This window comes from Thamnophis sirtalis, unplaced genomic scaffold (assembly GCF_051295495.1).
Source record: "Thamnophis sirtalis isolate CommonGarterSnake01/CBP01778 unplaced genomic scaffold, rThaSir2_p1.2 scaffold_10, whole genome shotgun sequence".
Lineage (NCBI taxonomy): Eukaryota > Metazoa > Chordata > Lepidosauria > Squamata > Natricidae > Thamnophis > Thamnophis sirtalis.
The window spans coordinates 41,769,033-41,792,117 of record NW_028261390.1 but is presented as its reverse complement, the minus strand read 5'-3'; the positions used below and the strand labels follow the sequence as shown (position 1 = coordinate 41,792,117).

Sequence of the window (23,085 nt, the reverse complement as noted above, 5' to 3'; positions counted from 1 at the left end):
TCTCTCAGCCCTTGAAAAGAGCCATTACCAAAACACTTCTGGAAGTGATCTCTCAAGAATGGAAGGAAATTCCTCATTAGAAATAAATTCCCAAAGAATAATAAGAGATATCCCATAAGAATAAAAGAAACCCTGCACCTTCCTGAATTGCTCATCACTGGTTTTAGCCTGAGACAAGCTGATTATGCAAAGAACTGAAATAGACAGAAGCTGATCCCGTGCAAGCCAATCCAAATTAAAAAGACAAAAGCACTTATGCCCACACTTCCTACACCCTTAAGGGGCAACTACAAAATCCATATATATAACAAAAAGAGAACTTACAGGTATAGAAAATAAGAATTACAATGTTTCCTCTAGAAATGGAAGCACCAGTCACACACACAAAGACACAGACATACACAACCCTACTCCACACATTTACCATAAAAGGCTCAAAATCCTATTATAAAAACTTGATGGATGTACCATCTAATTGCTGCTATCAAGAACAAACCTTCTTGTGGGGAAATAAATGGATCAACCTTCTTTCTACAGCAGCTTGCCTTTTTCTGGAAAATTCTTTTTACACACTACTAAAGTCAACCCCCTCTCCCTAACATATAAATATTTCCTCTCGCAGGTCTATAAAGCAGTTTCCACTAAAAACAATGTTAAGAGTTAAAGCAAAGTGACACTTAAGCAGCCTATTAACCTTATCCTATTTATTACCAATACTTGAGGTTAGTACAGAGAATCCACAACTATCAGACAGAAGAGAAAGAAAAAATTGACATCAACATTTTTGGGAAACAATGAAAGTAGAACTAGTTTTCTAGTGAGGCCCATCAGTGTGTTTTGCTACTTCACACGAGTGTATTTTTTGAAGCTTGTCACAAAGTTTTCAAAACTGTTCAAATTTACTGTATATATTTTGATGTTAATGCCACTAATATTTCCTATACTGTATGAAGACAATACTATTTACAGGTATGGCCTTTCCATAAATCAATTTGTTTTAATTAAATCTTAAGTTAATAACTTTTATACTGCTATTTTTACTCTTCAACTGCTGGCTTGCAATTTCAAATACAAACTCAAATTAGACTATCCAAATAATGTTGTCAGGTCTTATTAAGCCAAGACCCTTAATTAGACAAGTGGGACAAAGGTCATGAGGTAAGGCAGACATCTACCCGAATACCATGTATTCAGATTGCTAGCTAAAAGTCATTCAAGAAAAATGTATACTAGCAAGAGATAATAGATGTTTATCAGTTCAGGACCTATAAAATATGTGATGAAATAAATCTTACTAACTTTATCCACCAGAGGCATCCCAAGTATTTGACTGGTAAAAAGATGATTTCCTGTTGCCTCAACAATTGTGTTAACTGAATGGGTCATATATTAGCTCAGGGGTGTCAAACTCGCAACGGCACATTGTTGTCACCTGACGTATTGCAACTTTTTTCCTCTTCACTAAAATGGGGGTGGGAGTGACCAGCATGTGGCGCATGCAGCCTGCCGGCCATGAGTTTGACACCCCTGAATTAGCTGATAAGTATAGAAGAAACTTTTTAAAATAAAGGAATGGACATAATTTAGGTGCTGGGTGATTCCAAACTGATACATCCTTGAAAGAATTTTAGAATTAATTTGAAGTTTAACCTTATTTAAAATCTTGCTGAGTTAGATTAACCCTCTCTGAAAGACATAATCAAAACTGTGCTCTTTTCTTTTCCTCATCATCTATCTGTTGCTCTTCACCCATTTTGTAGTTTCTGCTACAAAGATGAAAGGGGGAATGTGTATATTTGTATACTCATGTGTTTCCATGTGAGTATGTAGTGCGGAAATAAGACCTCAGGATGTTTCAATGATGTAATCATATTTGACTTATATAAGTATAGCATTACACATGTGTTTATTTCTACTTTCTTTACTGTGTAGCTCTAGTAGCATATTTAGGAATGGAATTCTTGTACCAGCTTGTGCCTGATAGTGACTAATTGGTTGAAGAGTTCATGGCTTGAGAGGAGGAATGATTCAAAGATACATTCTACCATGCCTCTTTATCTCTTCCTTCTTCCATTGTCAGCTTCTAGAGCAGCAATTGGCTCAAGCCTTCTGTGTTTCCTTTCTAGTAGTGATTTCACATTGTGAAGGGAAACTCCCATCTCCCTTTGTGATGATCTTGCTTCTTTATCAGTGTAAAGCAATTACACTGTCTGTATTTGGGACTTTTTGCTAATGGACATGCCGTATCCAAGCTATCTATGATGAACATCCTATATGGGAACTATGTGACCTTGGAACTCTTGTTCTGACTTGTCTGAGTGCAACAACCAAGTGATTCACTGTGACATGCTATGAAATGATAATTTGGATCTTCTCCAGATTTGGAGGGAGGACCTTTTCCACCACATTGTGTCACGCAGTTTATCTAAATGAGAATGATGATTTGTACATTGGGGTAGGAATGTTTTTTTCAAGTAATTTTTATTTGGTCAATGACCAGCGCAGTAAACAAATAACATTAATTTTATAAATTCTGTATCTTATTTTATAAGTAATTCATTTGAATTGGGAGTTATTCAATCTTTTGTCCTGAACCTCTTTCTTTATAGTGCAGCTTCTGGCAGAGGTGTGTCTGTCTGTGTTTGTGAGAGAGTGGGGGGGAGAGAGGGAGAGGAAGGCAGGCGGGCAGGCAGGCAAGCAGGCAGAGACACTGACACAGAGAGATAAATCTACATTTTTATTCAGGACCCTCTGATGATAGGATGAAAGATCTGGACATTGTGCAGGACTTTATATCTGTGTTTATATTGAGTTGAGTTGCGGGGGAGGGGGTCTTTTGTTTTTGGTTTGTTCTTCCTTTTTGTGAAAATTAGCTTGCAGTAAATTCAGGCTCAGCTTCCTTTGGGACAAATACAAGTCACAAGGAGCTTCTGAATTTCCCTGGTTCTAATACGAATGCCTCCAGATCTACTGAGAGTATAACTAGCCTGGATTTTTTAAAGCAATGATCTCATAAATTTGGAGAGCACCACTTGGAGAAGGATGACTTATGGACACTTATGGATACTTACGTAATGAAGATAATGTTCATAGTCGAATAACTGCTTAAAAACCATCAACTAAACAAATGGTTGTATTCTGCTATATTCAGTAATAAACAATAATAAACAATAAAATGGTTCCCATTTGAGCATATTATGTCATATAAAGTCCTTTTTTACTTAAGCATTTCCCAAACCACTGACCCATTTCTAAAACACTTTCTGAAGCTGTGGTATATGTACCAAGTAAACAGGAGTAGACAAAGTGAGTTTGACTTTCCTCCTCAAATTAGGCAGAAAATCCACAATAGAAAGAGAAGGGGATAAAAAGAAAGTGCAGAGCCACCAGTTTCCCACCAAGATTCTTTTGCCAAGGGGACTAATTATCTTGGGGTAGAGAATTTTACAAGAGTCAATTTTCTCTATCATTATTTGAATGCAGTTATTGGATTGGGAATATGGAAAACTATTCTCAAAGTGCCAAATAACACTTGAGCTGTAATTAGCTTTAATTTAAAATAGTGTCATCAATATTACTGCCCTTTTTATAACTTTAAACATATTGTAACTAATGAATACTATAACAAAATGTCTGAAAAGATATATGCATCCTTCTAAAGAAAAAAAATGCCTTTTGTTTCTATTTTTGGGAAAGAAGATTATTTAATAAAGTGACTGATGAGAGTTAAGATATGGAAGAATGAGAACCAATCCTCCAAAATTTTCAGGAAGTTTATTTTTAAAAACAATGCTATTGGATTTCAAAACTGATTAGCTATATTCCATGAAGGACAACAAGCATTTTGAAGTTTCTTAAACATTTTGAGTGCTTTTAGTTTTTTGAATGAAAATAACATATCTAGTACAAACTAACCCAAAGCCAAGCTGCCTGCAGACTACCTCAGCATCAGCATCATCCCACTGGTCATCACAGATAGTTCCCCATTGGCCAGCATGGTAGACTTCAACTCTTCCTTCATAAGTGCTCCTCCCATCCACCAGCCGGATTGGAATAAAATCAGAGGCTAAAAATAAAAATATGAAGAGAAAAATCAGTTTGCATTACCAAATCATGGAACAGAATAGAAAAAAGAATGATTAATTAATTAATCAATTAAATAATTTGTTGCTTTTCTCATTCTAATAACTATTAGATTAGGGAGCTCTAGTGGTGAGTGGTTAAAATGCAGTATTTTAGGTCGGTAAAATGAAGAGTCAGATTGTTGGTTGGAATACCCTGACATTGTAAACTGCCCAGAGAGTTTTGTAAAGCACTTTGGGGCAGTATATTAGTCTAAGTACTATTGCTATTGCTATTACTGCAATGATCCTAGTTCCTGGCCCATACTGACCACATCTTAAATAAAATTATCTTGCCCAGACAAACTTACCTAGCTGTGTTCAATGCTGGCCAGGAATTAGAATGCAAATGGGTTGGGACTAAAACATATAGTGTTCTCAGTTGCCATAGCCAATGACAAGCCCAATAAATTGAGAGGAAAAGGTTGAATTAATATATATACATTGTAATATAGGCATTAGTAATACTGTCATGTACCAAACAATTTTCATGCAATTCCCCCTCCTCGCATTCAAGCAGCTCTAATCTCTAATGGGATCATGTTTTAATATGATGGAATTAATTGCTAGCTACATCTGAGAATAAGCAAGATTTTAAGATAGCTAACAGGTTGGAAAAAACAACTCAATAAAGTTGTCTACAGGGCTCTATGTATCTTTCACTCTAGCCCACCTCAAGTGACCTTTTAATTCCACTCTATTAAAGGAGCCCTCTTAAAAAGAACAATGGAGCCTTTTTGAAATATGTTTTTCCAGGTCTATATACACATAAAAGGAGCTTTAAAAAAAGAGCCTTTGTAGCATTATTTTATTAAAAAGGAAAGGAATATAAGCAAAGCCATAACATTTCTAATCTCTGTGCAATGTCTGTACAAAAATATGATTTAAGCATGAGAGTAATGAAAACCCCAATTGGATATTTTAAATATTAACAATCAACTAGTAGACAAAACATGCTCCATTTTGGAGCTAGGAAGAAGCATAGCTTGCACTTTTGCAAAAGGTGACAAATTACCACACCAAGCAAGTACGTATTTTTGCCTTACGCAAATATATATACATACATACCATATTACATGCCTTGACTATCAAGGCATCATTCTCAAATGATAGGCATGCCTTTCTAGCAGCTGCTCAGGGAAACATGATCTCATACTTTAATCAGCTTCACAAGAATTCCACCTTTTATTGAATAATAGTGTGTAAATTCAGAATTCTTTGGGAAATCCTACTTCTTTGTAAGTTCTAGGTTTTGTTTCTAAGAGATCCCATAGAATTCTGATTTGAACCTCTTTCCTTTATATATCAAAAAAGAAAAACCGCTAGTAATCACAATTTGTTTTTCTAAAATCCATGGGTAATTAGGAGGCTCATTGTAATCTATACTGAATCACTGTACCTAAGCAATGTCAACTAGTGAGACATTTCCCCCCTAAAACATCATAATAAAATGTGAGGGAGGAATGCAGGCAATCCAATATGTTGATGGACAGAAAGTGAAAAGCACCAACTTCTGCACAATACTAACATTTTTCATTAACAATAACAATAAAGTTCAAAATTCTCCAGATGGGGAAAACATTAAAAGCAAATACCACGCAAAACATAAAGCCCATTATTTTTTAACAGAATGGACACTCAAAATCAAACTGAATACTGAAGCATAAAAATTACTGGGAGAGGAAGCCTGCCTTGAATTTCAAAAACAAGAGCACTCCCAAAGAAAATTTTCTTATTCCTTAACTTGTTGCATAAATCCAACGGGAAGTCTTCAAAACCAGTCTGAAGGAGAAATTTCAGATAGCAGATAATTTTTTTTTAAAGAGCGAAAAAAGATATGAGGCAAGAGACGGTAATTCTCAATTCATTGCTCTTGGAATGGAATTTACAGACAAGGTAAGAATTTTGTGCTCCTCTCTTTTTGATCCCCATCACTGTTTATATCACTGTAGCAGAACTGCATTTAAGCATGGAGTGTCTGCCCATGGTAGCATTCAGAATTAACTTATTTTAGACATTAGTGTGGCATTCCCCAAAATTCCACAATTATTTACCCCAACATATCTAGAGGGCACCATACTCAAAAAGACTAACTAAATCATTTTATTATCAATAGTTTTCTACTATGTAATCCTCTATCACATCTTCTTGTATGAAACTGCTGTTTGCATGGTATAAGACTAAATTATGTTTCTTTTTTCTTTTACCATGGGAAAAGCTGCACGTGACAGCAGCTGCCATATTCTGGGGACACATTCGACCTTGCCAAGTAGTTTTTTCACACAGCATGATGTTTTCTTCATTGCCATGGCAATGCACATTGCTCCAGTGTACAGGAATAAGGCCTGATACAGAAAATAGGGTGTGCCTTGCTGTACCTCTCTGCCTATGGAAAGAACAACAAATATAATGAAGAAAAAAGCCAAGATAATTACAGACTCTTTGTTAGTATTTTATTGCATGCTAAATATGACATGTTTTTTCCTGATGCACAAAATATCAGAGAAACATCAAGTAACTATGGGACCAATGCAAACCAAAATATAGGATCAAAGGGCACTAAATTGTTTTCAGAATTTCACCAAACAGTAATTTCTTTAGTGAGCTCCAAAACTGTTTTGGAGTTTTGGAGCTCACTAAAGAAATTACTGTTTGGTGAAATTCTGGAAACAATTTAGTTGCTCTTTGTGAATACCATTGACAGCTGAGAAGACAATTAAATGTATTATTGAACAAACATATCCAGAATTCTCGCTCAAGACACAAATGATTAGACTAAAATTATCCTACTTTAGACACATTATGTGAAGACCTAGCTCTCTGGAGAAGGGTCTAACACAGGGAAAGATGGGAGAAAGGAGGTATCACCATAAGCAAGGTGGATAGACCCAGTGAAAATCTACAACTAATTGCTTTAGAGAATTATTCAAGAGCAGTGTACATATCCTCATAACATACTGTACATACAAGCATCTGCCTATTAAATCCAGCAATTGTATACTTTTCAAAACTTACTTTTTGATAAGCATCTATAACACTAGTATAACAATGTTTATCTTTTTATGCTATAAATTAATTCAGCTTTTAATGTTAAGTAATTGACTAAAAAATTTAAATTTTAGAATTATTTAAAATTATGCCTAAATAAATAAATATAAAAAATAAATTATCTGAGTAACACATAATAGATTTGCTACATAAGTTAGGAAGGCTTTAAAACATTTGTAAGTTAAACTAACAAAATGGTGTAACAAAACTGTTAAAGTTTAGGATGATAGCTAAATTTCAGTAACAGGAAGTGTCTTCATAGAGATTGGATCTGGGCTGAGCTTAGCAAGTATTGACCTATCCCTTTTAAATAACAGCCCTTAAGGTTTAGGTTTAGGTTTATTCGATTTATATGCCGCCCTTCTCCCAAGGACTCAGGGCGGCGTACAACATTAAAAGAAACACATAATACAAAAGTTAAAAAGAAATTAAATAGGATAACCCAAACCCAATTAAAATTGACAATGACACATTTTTTTAAAAAGAATTAAAATTAAAATTAACAGTAATCAATAATTTGATTTGTTTTGTTCAGGCCAGGCTGGCTTGCTGAAAAAGCCAATTTTTTAGGGCGCGTCGGAAGGACTGGAGGTCAGGGATTATATGAAGCTCCGGGGGCAGCTCATTCCAGAGGGAAGGCGCTCCCACAGAGAAGATTCTCCCCCTGGGGGGCACTAGCAGACACTGTCTGGCCAACGGCACCCTGAGGAGGCCAACTCTGTGGGATTGCACTGGACGATGGGAGGCTACCGGTGGCAGTAGGTGGTCTCGCAGGTACCCTGGGCCTAAGCCATGGAGCGCTTTAAAGGTCATAATTAGCACCTTGAATCGCACCCGGAAGGCAACCGGCAACCAGTGCAGGCCGCCTAAAAGGGGTGTAACATGGGAGTACCTGGGTGCATGACAACCCACGCAACCGCATTCTGGACCAGTTGAAGCTTCCGGGTGCTCTTCAAGGGCAGTCCCATGTAGAGAGCATTACAGTAGTCCAGGCGAGAAAGGATGAGGGCATGGGTGACTGTGCACAGAGCATCCCAAACCAGAAAGGGGCGCAACTGACGTACCAGGTGAACCTGGTAAAAGGACCCCCTGGTCACAGCCATCAGGTGTTCTTCTAAACTAAGCCGCGTATCCAGGAGGACGCCCAGATTGCGGGCCCTCTCTGAGGGGGCTAAAGTTTCTCCCCCTATCATCAAAGATGGAACAAGATGCACAAATCGGGATGACGGAAACCACAGCCACTCCGTCTTGGAGGGATTGAGCTTGAGCCTGTTCCTCCCCATCCAGATCCACACAGCCTCCAGGCATCGGGACATCATGTCGAGGGCATCGTTTGGGTGGTTTGGGGTAGAGATAAAAAGTTGGGTATCATCAGCATATTGATGATACCGTACCCCCAAACCATGTATGATCTCACCCAGTGGTTTCATATATATGCTGAACAGGAGGGGTGAGAGAACCGACCCCTGGGGCACCCCACAAGTGACGCGCCTCGGGGTCAATCTCTGTCCTCCAGTCAACACAAACTGCAACCGATCCGACAGGTAGGAGGAGAACCACCGTAAAACGGTGCCCCCCACTCCCAACCCCTCGAGTCGTCGCAGTAGGATACCATGGTCGATGGTATCGAAAGCTGCTGAGAGGTCTAATAGGACCAGGACAGAAGAACAGCCCCTATCCCGGGCCCACCAGAGATCATCGACCAACGTGACCAATGCCGTCTCCATGCTGTATCTGGGCCTGAAACCCGACTGAAACAGATCCAGGTAGACAGCTTCATCCAGGGACTGGGGAAGCTGACGTGCTACCGCATTCTCAACAACCTTCACTACAAAGCGAAGGTTGGAGACCGGACGATAGTTGGCTAAAGAAGCTGGGTCCACGGAAGGCTTCTTAAGGAGGGGCCTCACCACCGCCTCCTTCAAGGCGGTGGGAAAGAACCCCTCTCTCAACGAAGCATTGGTAGTCGCCTGGAGCCAGCCTCGAGTCACCTCCCAGGAAGCCGAGACTAACCAAGAGGGACACGGGTCCAGCACACAAGTGGCAGCACTGAGTCTCCCCATAATCCTGTCCATGCCCTCGGGGGTCACAGGATCAAACTCATCCCAGATGGTCTCCACAAGATTCATCCCCATTGACTCGCCCGAATCTACCCAGTCAGAGTCCAAGCCTGTCTGGATCTGAGCAATTTTATCCTGCAGATACTGAACAAATCTTCAGCCCTACCCTGGGTCTTTCCCAACTCCTTGGTTAAGTAAGGAGCGGATCACCCTAAACAGGGCGGCTGGACAGTTATCTGTGGACGTGATAAGAGCGGAAAAATATTGCCGTTTTGCCGCTTTTATAGCTACTAAGTAGGATTTAATATGAATCCTTACTAGTGTTCAATCAGATTCGGACCGGCTGGCCCTCCAACCACTCTCTAGGCGTCTTTTCCGGCGTTTCATCTCCTGGAGCTCCTCGGTAAACCAGGGAGCTACCCGGGATCGACACCGGGTCAGAAGCCGCAAAGGCACAACACAATCCAAAGCCCCAGTGGCCCAGGGTTCCACTAGGGCTTCGGTCGAGTTGTGAGCAAGGGATTCAGGAAAAGTCCCAAGCTTCATCAGGAACCTTTCAGGGTCCATCAGGCGCCTGAGGCGGAACCATCTAGTCGGTTCCGCCTCCCTGCGGTGAGGGGTAGCAATATGGAAGTCAAGCCTGATGAGGAAATGATCCGACCATGACAAGGGTTGGATAGAAATATCCCCTAAATCTAGATCATTCATCCACTGCCCAGAGACAAAAATCAGGTCGAGCGTGTGTTCCCTGTTATGAGTGGGGTCTTGAATTAACTGAGTTAGGTCCATAGCCATCATGGAAGCCATGAACTCCCGAGCTGACTCAGATGTCTCGCCAATGGAAGGCAGATTGAAATCCCCCAGGATCATAAGCCTGGGGAAATCAACCGCCAATCCAGCTAATACATCCAGCAGCTCTGGCAGGGCCGATGAAACGTAGCAGGGAGACAGGTACGTAACAAAAAGGCCCACCTGAACTCCAAGGCCCCATTTCACAAAAAGGGACACACACCCACCTATCTAAGGCACAGTGACCTCCTGAGGTCTGAGACTTTCCCTAATAACCACCGCCACACACACACACACCCACCCCTGCCCTGGGCTCTCGGCTGGTGAAACGCTCAGAAGCCTGGTGGGCATAATTCACTAAGGGGAACACCCCCCTCTTGGCCCAACCAGATCTCCGTAATGCATGCCAGGTCCGCTCTACCCTCTTGTATGAGGTCGTAAATGAGGGGAGCCTTATGTACCATGGACCTGGTGTTAAGCGACACCAGCCAGAGACCAGGGTCCTGTAATCCCGAGCACCCAAGGGTGTGAGAAGGGTGATGAGGGTCGGAATGCGCGATCACTCTTAAACAGCAGACCCGCGTCCCCCAAACATAATTTGGCCCTCGGCCCCCACCATATCTGCCTCTCCCACAAACAGTAGAGATGGTGGATCCCCCCCCCAATGGAATGGCTTAATGTCTCCCCCGGAATCCCAACCCTTCCCAGCACTCCTGACCCACACCCCTTAGTTAGCTCTGGCCTGTGCCCTGGCAGACTCCCCCCCCCCCCGAGCCTGTCTGAGCAATCCGTATCACACACACCCGCCCTCCCCTTAAAATTTGATTTAAAAACCCCTGTAAGAAACCCCTAAGCAGTCTCTTCTTGGCATGCCACCTCTCGAGATCCCAAAATCCGTCACTAAGGAAGTGTCTGGATAGGTAAGAAGACCATCCCCGGGAAAGGGGAAGTTCCCAAAGGGAATAAAGTTCTGTCGCAGTATAGCATAGAGGAGAATGTGGCATCAACCAAATGGGATGACAAACGGGGAGATGGAACGAGGAGATGACCACGGGGGGGAGCTGACAGTGTTCAAGGGGGGGTAGCGGAAAGCTACTGCTGGGCACACCCACGCCGGCTGCAAAGATCCCAAGCCAGGCGACCCACCGCCGCTGCCGCTGAGCACACCCACGCCGGCTTCAGAGACCCCAGGCTGGGCGTTCTGAGGACCACACCCACGCCAGATGTGTTCAAGAGGGGGTAGCAGGAAGCTGGCGCTGAGCCCATCCACGTTGGCTGCAGAGATCCCAATCCGGGTGCCCCGCCGCTGCCGCTAACCGCACCCACATCAGAAGCCACTGATGATCTTCATTCTCTCACCACCAACCGCCCCCTTTCACTCACGATGTTCCGGCTACGAAGCAGTAAATTGTAGCTCAAGGGTATCCCTGAGGTCCCAGGAAGTTCTCATAGCTAGACCTGGAACCAATGATGGAATAGGGTACCCCAGCAAGCCCCCGAGAAGGACAATCATCTCCCCGAAGCTCTCCTCAAACACGACAGGACCCCATCTTGGGCATGCGCAGAAGAAGTCTGAACAGATTTTGTTTAATATCCCCTGCAAGTTTTTTTTTGTTCTGTTTCATTTCAAAGATTTATAATATCTTAGACGTCCTGTGGTGAGTCACCGTGCTTAGAGCGGAGGAAAGGGAGCTCTCCTAACCTCTAACTCTAACTTCTTCGTTTGGGCTCATTTTTGAGCGCTGTTGATCCTGAAGAGGCCAGCAGATTAAGGGGGATACTCTGTAGACACTGGAGTGATAAGGCAAATCCCCCAGCAGATAGGAGAAACCCTCTAAATGGACAAGGAACTATCCTGCCATCTGGTTAGAACCAGAGTGATAGCGACCACATAAGAAGGAAGGGAGCAGAGAGAGAAACAGTTGAAATCGGGATACCTGTTACTATTACTAAAAACCCAAAGAGGACGACAACGTGAAATTGGCAGAGAGGGTGAGCTGGAAAGAAGGAGGAGCCGGGAAGGAGACTGTTTTTGCAGTTCAATTTTGCCGAAAAGAAGTGAAGCAGAGAAGCTGAGTTGGAAGGGACAGCCGGAATAAGTTGAAGGAATTGGCCACAGTGAGAATGAAAACCCGGCATGGACAACAGGAGTAGAAAATAATATTTGCCGAGAAGATTTGGAAAGCTCAAAGAGATTATTTAACAGTCGGGTGAGTAGTTGAGTTTTTCTTTTTCCTCGCTCTTCCTTCTGCTGCTTTGTTTTCCTCAAAGAATAGTTGAACTTGATATTTATTTGCCTCGGAACTTGGAACAGTGTTAGAGACAATAGAGAGAGGACTGTTTTGGAAGGAGACCTTTGCTTTGTGGATACTAACAGTGACATTGAGGAGAGAGTGACACCTAGTGGACTGTAAATTTGAACTGTGAAGTCTGATGCAAGAAAACTAATGGTGACATAAGCTGATATATATATATATATATATATAGATAGATAGATAGATAGATAGATAGATAGATAGATAGATAGATAGAGATAGAGATAGAGATAGAGATAGAGATAGAGATAGAGATAGAGATATAGATATAGATATAGATATAGATATAGATATAGATATAGATATATATACACATACATACATACATACATACATACATACATACATACATACATAGAGAGACTAATTACTAGAATTGAATACCTGTATAATTGATAAAATTGAGAGACATCTATTGGTATAAGATAATAGTGTGATATATAAATCTATGATATATATTAATTAAAGACCAAAAATCAAATAGAATAAAATAGAATACTACAAAGGAATGTTTAGGTATTGAAACATGATATTAAGGAAGGTTAATTATTGTTAAATATTGAAATATACAATTATTTATATCATTGATATTACTGATAAAGTAGAAGTAAAGTAAAACTTATATGCAATCGTGGGCAAGGATAAATAGGGGAATAAAAATGGCAATTTCAGTAAAATTAGTGAAAAAAACTACACCCAATGTGATTTCAGCAACACCGCCCTCCTCAAATCAAAGATCAATTGAGAGTGCGTTGGGGTTGGAGAAAGATAAAAAGATGGCAGGAACAGCGGGACCAATTCCAACGATGCAGAGTATGCAATTGATGCTCCAGATGATACAAGAGACATTGGCGAAAAGCCAAGAAGTGACAACTACTAATCATGAAGAGACAAGGAGGAATCATGAAAAAATGAAAAATGAAATGGGAGAATTGAAAGGAACTATCAAAAATGTAGATGATAAAATTGAAAGGATGCAGAATGCCTTAGCAATCAATGAACAGAAAATCCAGTGTATGGAAGAAAAAATAGAACAATCAGATCAGAAGATGGGAAAAATGGAATTGGAATATAAACAACTTAATAAAGAATTAGAACTATCAATAATCCGACTTGAAAATGAAAGAGCTGCATTCTACCTAAGATTCCAAAATATACCGGAAGAGAAGGAGGAAGACCTGAAAGGAAAAATGATTGAAATATTCACTGAAATTCTTCGAAGGAAAGAACAAGAGATGAGAGGAGACATCAATGAAGCTTATAGAATGCATACTAACTATGCCAGAAGACATAGACTCCTGAGAGAAGTGCATGTAAGATTTGCTAAAAAAACCAATGAGAGATGAAGTGAAAAAAACCAGAGAAGAGACAATTACACTACAGGGAAAAGAGTTGATCATGCTTAAACAGATTCCATGGAGAATTCGGGAACAATGTAGGCAGTACCAATTTTTAACAAACCAGTTAAATAAAAACAGAATAATGTACAGATGGTTGGTACCAGAAGGGGTTCTGGTATCTTGGCAAGGAAAAAGATATATGATAGAGAATATAGATGAAGCACAGAAATTCTATGAAGAATACTGCAAGGGGGAAGAAGAACAAGGAAGCAAAGAGGAACTAGAAAGTAGAGGTCGAGAGGAAGAAACATTAGGAGACAACGAAAGAAACAGGAGAGAAGAACAGAGGCAAGAAAGAGAGAGAGCAGAGAAGGAAGGCGTGAGAGGGAAAAGTCAGATACAAACTAGAAGTAAAAAAAACAACCCCAGCTAAAGATGGATCAAGAAATAACAATTATTTCGATAAATCTGAATGGACTGAATGCACCAAAAAAAAGAGCCCAGATGTTTAATAAACTTAAGAAATTGAAAGTAGATATAGCCTGTATACAGGAAGTGCATATTAAAAGGGAACATAGGAACTTACTGGAAAATAAAAAACTAGGGAAATTATATACAGCATTGGCAGATAAAAAAAAGAGGGATAGCAATTTATATAAAGGAAAAAATAAACTCCAAAGAAGTCTACTCAGATGAAGAAGGCAGAATGCTAATGATTGAATTAGAGACAACAGAAAAACCGATATTACTAATAGTCATATATGCACCAAACCAGAAACAAGAGGAATTTTATAGGAAATTACACGACAAAATAAATGAATTAGAATATGAATTAGAATTTGCTTAATTATAACCCAATAGTGGATAAAAAAATGGACTATGAAAGCAAAAAAAATAAATAAAACAAAGAAAAATACGTTACCCAAATCCTTTTTTGAGATGGCAATGGAATATAAATTACAGGATATTTGAAGAGAAAGGCACAAAACAAGAAAGCAATATACCTTTTATTCAAACCCCCATCAATCTCTATCAAGAATCGACATGGCTTGGATCTCATCTGGGCTATGTAACCAAGTAGACGAAATTGAAATAGAACCAAATGAGTGGGAAGATCATAATCCAATAAAAATAAGATGGAAAGGTCAAAGAAGAAGAAAAAGATGGATGGTGAATTCAAGTATGGTAAATGAAATAGAAGACACTGAAATGTTAGAGAAAGAATTAAAATTGTTTTTTAAAATAAATAAAAAAGAAGACACCTCAATTCAAAATCTCTGGGATACTATGAAAGCATATACAAGAGGCCTTACGATTGCCTACATGGCAAGAAAAACTAGAAAACAAAAAGAGCAACAAGAAGGCATACAAAAAGAACTTAGGGAAGCCGAAGAAGAACTACAGAAAGATCTAAAGAATAAAATTAAAAAGGAAAAAATAGAGGTGATAAAACATAAGATCAATTTAATAACTCAAAAGGAATTAGCACAGAAAATTAAAGTAGTCAGACAGAATTACTTTGAACAAGCCAACAAACCAGGACGATGGCTGGCATATAGACTGAAGAAAGAAAGAGAAAAAAGGACGATATATCAATTAAAGGATGATGAGGGAAGAATCCACTACAAAGCGGAAGAAAAGAAACATATCATTCATAAATACTTCACAAAACTATACGCACAAGATAGTATGGAGGAAATCAAAATAAAACAATATTTAAATATAGAAAAGATAACACCAATCTCAAAAGAACAAAGGGAGCACTGTTCCCTCTAAGGTGCGCGGCTGCGCGGCCGCGCACATGGCAAGAAAACACCGCGCAGGACTTTTCAACTCCTGCGCAGTGATTTCTACTGCCACAGGCTCCAGAAGCTGGGGAGGAGGTCCTTTGCAGGCGCTGGATTTGCTGCCCCGCGCCACAGCTTTGAGAGACAGAGAGACAGAGACAGGGGAGAGGGAAAGAAGAATGCAGCCTCCTCACCTCCCTCCCTCCTCCGCCGTGGATTTTTTGCGATGACCTAGAGATCAAGTTCCTACGGGGGATCGGGAGAAGAGTTGTATCCCCCCAGGGGTTTTAATGAGGGAGGCATGGTGGTGGGGGGTGGGAGGATGTTGACTCTCTAACTGTACTTTCGCTTTATCTCCTTCTGTCTCCTCTTTACATCCATCTGTTTAAATCTCCTTCAATATTGGGGGGAGGGGTGGCATTGAAAGTATTGCCGTTTCAATGGCACTTTGTGGCAAGGACACACGTTAGTTGCGCTCTTTCCTGGCCTCTGTGTGCAAAGAGGCCAGCCTCCAAATGACTCCTCTCCTTGACTTCCAGTTTGACGGTAGGGCCATTTTTCACACGAGACGCGTTCTGCTGTGATCCATTCCCCAAAAGAAGGCTTCTTCTCTGCGCAATTATCTGCGCATCCAAGAAGGAGTAGTTAAAGAAAACGGGGAAGAGGAAAGACAAATTAAAAGAAGGAAAGATGGGAAGAGAGCAAAGATGGGGTCTCCCCCCCCCGTCCGTGTACCGCCGTCTAGCAATGCAAAGAGAGAAGCCGAAAGGTCCCCAATCCACTTCGCCTCTACTTGGACTGAAGTTAGGAGGCTGACTCGTACAACCAGCGGTGACCATTATTTGGAGGAATAACAATCGCAGCCGTGTGACCGAGATTCGCTCTTGCAGAATCTTTTTTTTTTTAAACCAAATTATTAAAAAAAAAAGCCTTTGGAACATTCTTATTTCTAAAGCCAAAAACAAAGGATGAGGCTTGCTAGAGAACCGAGTGGAGGTGATGTACGAGGGGAGGCGAGATGCTGTGGTGGGGGGAGATGTTGCTGAAATAATTCGATCTATCAGGAAATCGGAGCTGGGGGGGGTTCAGGGGAAAGTCTTTGCCGGCCCGACGCCAGCCATAGCTCTGAATTTGCTTTCCTTTCTACTGAAGCAACCTCCGGCGTTTCGCAAGGCAACCGACAAAAAGCCACTTTCCCGGAGAGGGGGGAGGGGCTTTTGGAAGAGGGAAGTGGCTGCCCTTCACCACTTGCCGCTTTCGGAGTCGTTTTGAGGCTGGCCTCTTTGCACACAGGAGCCAGGGAAGAGCGCAACTAACGCGTGTCTTTGCCACAAAGTGTGGTTGAAACAGGAATACTTTCTATGCCCCCCCCCCAATACTGAAGGCGATTTAAACAGATCAGTGTAAAGAGGAGACAGAAGCCACAACACTCTTGGGTTTTTGTTTTTCAAATATTTTTTAATCATGCAGGGGTGGGTGGGTTACCGTACGCCACTCCCCATCTCTCAGGAGGAAACAAAATTCCACCACAGCTCTTTCGAGTTCTTCAGAATTCTTCATCAAGGAAAGAAGATACTAAAAAAAGTGAGTGGTTGTATATTCATGTATGTCATTTTGACTGGCTCAGATAAAAACACTGGCCCATAATGACCTTTGGATTTGGTCTACTCCCATAGCTATTGCTTTATCTGTTTAAAGGTCATCACCACTGCTTTGAAGAGTGCATAAAAAAAACACGGTCTCCCCGTTCTTTCACCTTTATTCTCTCCTTCATACTCCTCGGTGGAACATCTGTGAAAAAAATTCAGGTGCTCAGGCATGAAAATGTGCCGCTCAAACACTATACTTTTCCGCTCACACTGAAAAAAAATTAGAGGGAACATTGAAAGGGAGGCGATAAACAGGCCAATAACGTTAGCCGAAGTGGAATTAGTCCTGAAAAATCAGAAAAATAATAATAAATAATAAAACCCCAGGACCAGATGGAATACCGGTGGAACTATACAAATATAACAAAATAATATTGGAAGAGCTAGGAGTAGAAATGTTTAATGTGGTTTTAGGAAAAGCCAAGATACCTGAATCATGGACTGAAGCAATAATATCCCTAATCTCAAAAGAAGAAACCAATCTACAAGAAATTCAAAATTACAGACCAATTTCATTATTAAACTCTGATTATAAAATATTTGCAGCAATTACGGCAGGAAGAATTAAAGAGGTTTTAAATGAACGAATACACCCAGACCAAAATGGATTTTTACCCCACAGACATATTAAAAATAATACGAGAGTCATTCTAGACATAATAGAGTATTACGAGGCCCATCCAGAAAAGCGAATGGTACTGGTTTTCCTTGATGCACAAAAAGCATTTGACAATGTAATCTGGAAATTTATAACAACACTATTGGATGAGATGAAATTCGGAGAAAATTTTATAAAAATGATAGAAGGATTTTATAACACTCAGACAGCCAAAGTTCTGATGAATGGAGATCCAACAGAAAAGATTGAAATAAAAAAAGGAGTCAGACAGGGATGCCCGCTCTCTCCTTTGCTGTTTATATTGACTTTGGAAATTTTACTAAATGAGATTCGGAAAGACCAGGGAATAAAAGGTTTAAGACTCAAAAATGAAGAATATAAGGTCCAAGCCTATGCCGATGACTTAGTATTTGTTCTAGAGGACCCATTAGAATCCAGCTTGAAGTTAATTCAAAAATTAGAAGAATATTGCGAAGTGGCAGGACTAAAGATCAATAAAGACAAAACAAAAATGATAACCAAGAACATGACAAAAAAGCAAGAAGAGGAATTGGAAGTAGCAACCAGATTGCATTTAACTAAGAAAGTGAAATACTTGGGGATCTGGTTGTCAGCAAAATGTTCCACAATTAAAGACGATAATCATAATAAATTAATGATACAAATAAAGAAAGATTTAGAAAATTGGAAGAATATTCAGTTATCACTTATGGGACGTATAGCAACAATTAAAATGAATATCTTACCAAGAATCCTATTCCTGTTGCAATAGGGTGACCAGACGTCCCGCATTTGGCGGGATAGGCACGCCTTTTCATAATTTTTCCCGCGTCCCGGGCTGTTCTCAAAAAACCCCGCTTTATTTTGGCGCTCGCTGGCTCCCCCGCCCATCAGCTGCCGCTAGCTCGCTCGTTCCGTTCCCCCACCTATTCTATCTACACTAAAAATCTAAGCCAGCCCAGCCTGCCGCTCACTGATTGGCCTGGACTCTAGCCAATCAGTGAGCTGGGTGGGATGGAAAACTTTAAGCACGCACGCGGCGTGCTTAAAAATTTCCATCCCAGCCAGCTCACTGATTGGCTGGAGTCCGCTTAAGCGACTCTCACGAGGCTCCATTTCATTTCGCCTTCGCCGTTTGCTTTTGCTGCACTGCCCTGGTGAGTAACTCCGGCGGTGCCAGTGGGAATCGGGTGGGTGGAGGCGGCCTTTAGCAAGGGAAGGGAAGGCCTTCCCTTGCGAGCTACCCATGAGAGGAACTCGGGGGGGGACCGGGCAACCTGAGAGAGGGGAAGAAGTTTGTCCCTCCCTGCAACTCCCCAGATTTTGGAAGCTGGGTGTGTGTGGAAGGCACACACCCAGGAGGGAGGAAGGAAAATGCAGAGACCGGCAGCGGAGAAACATTGCCGGTTCTGCTGCCCGGCCCAGTGCATAGCCGCCAGCTCTGCCTCCCGCGGCTGCCCAGGCAAAGCGAATTCCACATGTGGATGCGGAGATGGACCTCTCGCCTAGGGAGGCTGCGGGCTGGCAGTAGCCGCCATGGTCTGGCTTTCTCCCCTCACCCCGCCTCCTCCACTAGCCTTTGTCCCTCCACAGTAGGGCGGCTGGGGGGAGGAGACCGCCCTCCTCTCCTTCTCCCCCTTTGCGGAGTTGGGTGGGCCGCCCTGAGAAGGACTACCACTTTCTGAACTGTCTGCATCAGATTTGAATCGATTTTACCATCTTCTGCTCCCAAGCCTCTCAGAAATGTAATTTTAAAGTAGACAATGCGAGGAGTTCCCACTGCATGCTAGGAGATGTAGTTCTGCAAACGTCGAAGTCTCTGGACGGACGTCGTTTCCCGGCAGCCTTTTCAGAGCGCCCCATTCAAAACGACGGCAGTTGGTTGAGTGCTCTTGTGCGGTAGCGGGCTAGTTTGCAGGCGTCTTGAGATTTCTCTGGCAGTTTAGTATGGATTCCAACATTTACAAATGCCTTCAGCCTGGCTTATCGATTAATATTGAGCGCAGCAATGGTGAGTGCCGAGAGGAGAAAGGCGATTTGCTTCGGAGCGTCTTTTGCCTCCTTCCGTAGCCCTGGTGTTCTCTGGAGGCTCCACAAGATTAATGCTCAGTGCGTTATTATCGCTTTCCTGCAGATTCGTATGTCTGTAATGCAGAAGGATGGTGGCCGGGCTAAATTCCAGACTCTTTTCTCCTGTTCTTCGGGACAGAAGAGTTGTCAAAGAAGCAAGTTAAAGTCGGGCTATTCTGCCCCTTTGCCTAATGTTACTCGCTGGGACTAGCTAGTGGGGCTGAGCGTGTGCTGAGCAGTACCTCCATGTGGTCTCGCTCCTTGATGCTTTTTTAGAACAGGAATGGGGTACTGTGGCCCTTTTAGCAAAGGACCTCCCCAGACTTGTTTTGATGAGCACGGAGCGACTGACGGTAGTTTGTGCCGGCCGCGGCCGCTCAAACTAGTGTCAGTCGCCCCCGTGTTCAGCAAAGCAAGCCCGCTGGTGGTGCCTGTGCTGTGGTGGGAAGCGAGCTGCGGGTCCCCCCGCTGCTGCCTTCTTTGCCTCCGCCTCTTCCAGAGCCCGTGGTGGCTGTCAGGGTGCTGACGGCGGAGCGGATGCGCCCAGTTTGTTACTGCTTCCAGTGATCGAGACAGACGAGGGAAGCGGTGGTGGCGGATGTTGGACATCAGCAGCGACTGTAACGACCGCTCGGGCGAGGTGCGGAGGAAGAACGGAAGGTCCCTCCCGCCCGCGACGACAGCTCCAGCCATGGACGAGCAGGCTGGCCCCAACAACAACAACGCGCTGCTCTTGCCACCACCTCCGGGTGGGAAGCAACTACGCCTCGCGGACTCGCTTCCCACCACAGCACAGGTGCCGAGGCGTGGTTGCTTCCCACCCGGAGGTGGCGGCAAGAGCAGCTTGTTGTTGTTGTTGTTGAAGAAGAAGAAGACGCCGGGGCCAGCCTGCTCGTCCATGGCTGGAGCCGTCGTTGGGGGCGGGCAGGACCTTCTGTTCTTCCTCCACACCTCACCCGAGCAGTCGTTACAGTCACTGCCGACGTCCGACGTCCGATCTCGATCACTGGAAGCAGTAACAAACTGGGCACGTCCGCTCCGCCATCAGCGCCCTTACAGCCACCCCCGCCGGCGGCTACTGGGCCTCTCTGGAGTCAATTGCAAAACCGCGTTCAGCGCTTTGAGGACCTGAGGCATCTTGGAAAATGCAGTTCCCTATCGGAAAGAATGGAGTAGCTGCGAATTTGTAACAACAACAGGAGATAATAACTTGGTGCTTCGCAGGTTACGAAAATCTCAAGTTTGATTTGCACACTGTTTTTTAAAAGTTAGATAAAAAAATTATGCTGTGAAAGCGACTAGAAAGCCGCCCCCCTCCCCTTCCTGTGTGCGAGAAAGGGAAGGAGAGGAAGGAAGGAGGGAGAGGGGAAGGAAAAGAAGAAGGGAGGAGGGGAGAAGATGGAAGGAGAAAAGATGGATGGAAGGAGAAAGAATGGAAGGAGAAGGAGGAAGATGGAAGAAGAAAGGAAGAAAAAGAAGAAGGGAGGGAGAAAAGAGGGAAAGAGGTAGGAAAAAAAGGGGTAGAGAGGGAAGAGAGGGAAAGAGCAGAAAGACAAAGAGGATGAAGTTGATAGGCAAGAGGAAGGAGGAAGGAAGGAAGAAAGAAAAAGGGAGGGAGAGAGGAAAGAAGAAAAGATGGAACTAGAAAGGAAAGAAGGGAGGGAGGAAAGGGGAAGACAGGGAAAGAGCAGAAAGACAGAGAAGGTGAAGGTAGATAGGCAGAAGGAAGGAAGAAGAAATAAGAAAGGATGGAAGGAGGAAGGAACAGAAGTGAAGAGGAAGAGAGAAATGGAAAGAGCAGAAAGACAGAGAAGGTAGATAGGCAAAAGAAATGAAGCTGAAAGAATGGAAGGAGGAAGGAAGAGAAAAGGAGGAAGGGAGTGAGTGAGGAAAGAAGAGAGGATGGAAGGAGAAAGGAAGGAAGAGAGGGAAAGAGCAGAAGATGGATAAGGTGAAGATAGATAAGCAAGAGGAATGAAGGAAGAAGTGAGGTGTCTCGAGGAGGGGGAAAACATTTAGTGACCAAAGTTACAATGGCATTGAAAAAAGTGACTGATGACCATTTTTCACACTTAGCGACCGTTGCGACCATTTTTCACACTTAGCGACCATTGCAGCATCCTCATGGTCACGTGATCAAAATTTTGTTTGGCAACAGATTCGTATTTATGCTGGTTTCAGTGTCCTAGGGTGACCTTTTGACAAAATATAAAAATTATAATCAACACCCTCCCGCCCCCGTCAATGGTGTCCCTCTTTACCAATCTGAAAATCTGGTCACCTTATGTTGCAAGCCGCACCTATTAATCCAGGTAAAAAATTCTTTCAAGAATTAAAGAAAATACGGTAACCACTAGGTTCATTTGTCAGGGACGAAAACCGAGGATTAAACTAAAGTCAATGCAAGACAGTAAGGAGAGGGGAGGCTTAGCATTACCAAATTGGGATTTATACGCATCAGCAGTAACAATAACATTGATGAAGGACTGGATAGAGTTAAAGAATAAAAGAATTCTGACCTTAGAAGGCCATGACCTGCAGGCAGGCTGGCATACTTTTCTATGGGATGATAAAAATAAAATGCACAAATACTTTCAAAATCATTTAATCAGAAGAGCCTTACTGCAACAATGGTTCAAAATCAAAAAAAAATCCACTATGTGAAAATCCCAAATTGGCTATCACCAACAGAAAGGATGACTCACCCAAATTTTACAGATTGGAACAAAATTCTAAGATACAGAGACTTAATTGATAGACAGGGAAATTTAAAAACAATTGAAGAATTGGCAGATCAGAACATGAAAGTTGATTGGCTAACTTACCTCCAAATCAAAACTAAATACAATAAAGATACTAAAATATATGGCATCGAAACAGAACCACATGAATTGGATAAAATTATTCAAAGCCCAGATAGAAAGATGATAGGGAGAATATATAAATTCCTCCTGAAGTATAAAATGGAAGAGGAAATTGTGAAAGAACAAATGATAAAATGGGCGCAGAACTTTGGCTATAATATTGAATTAGACAAATGGGAAAAAAATTTGGGAATAAATTTAAAAATGACACTATCAGTTCCATACAAGGAAAACCAGTACAAAATGTTTTACAGATGGCACCTGGCACCATCAAGGTTAGCTAAAATCTCAACAAATACCTCCCCAAAATACTGGAAATGTGAATCAGTACATGGAACATATTATCATTTATGGTGGACCTGTGAGGAGGCAAAAAAAAATTTGGAAAAGGATCAAAAATTGGCTGGAGGCAATAACAAGGGT

At 42.1% G+C, this 23,085-nt stretch overlaps 1 protein-coding gene across 1 annotated transcript in view; it reads right to left on the bottom strand.

Annotated features, from left to right (window-relative positions):
- The window catches only part of PRSS12 (serine protease 12), a 57,095-nt gene that overhangs the window by 22,802 nt on the left and 11,208 nt on the right, over window positions 1-23,085 (bottom strand). The window contains exons 3-4 of the mRNA XM_087724453.1: window positions 6,329-6,507; window positions 3,916-4,066 (exon numbers count right to left, since the gene is read on the bottom strand). Of these exons, the coding sequence (XP_087580579.1) occupies window positions 3,916-4,066; window positions 6,329-6,507 (330 nt within the window). The remainder of the gene's footprint in view (window positions 1-3,915; window positions 4,067-6,328; window positions 6,508-23,085) is intronic.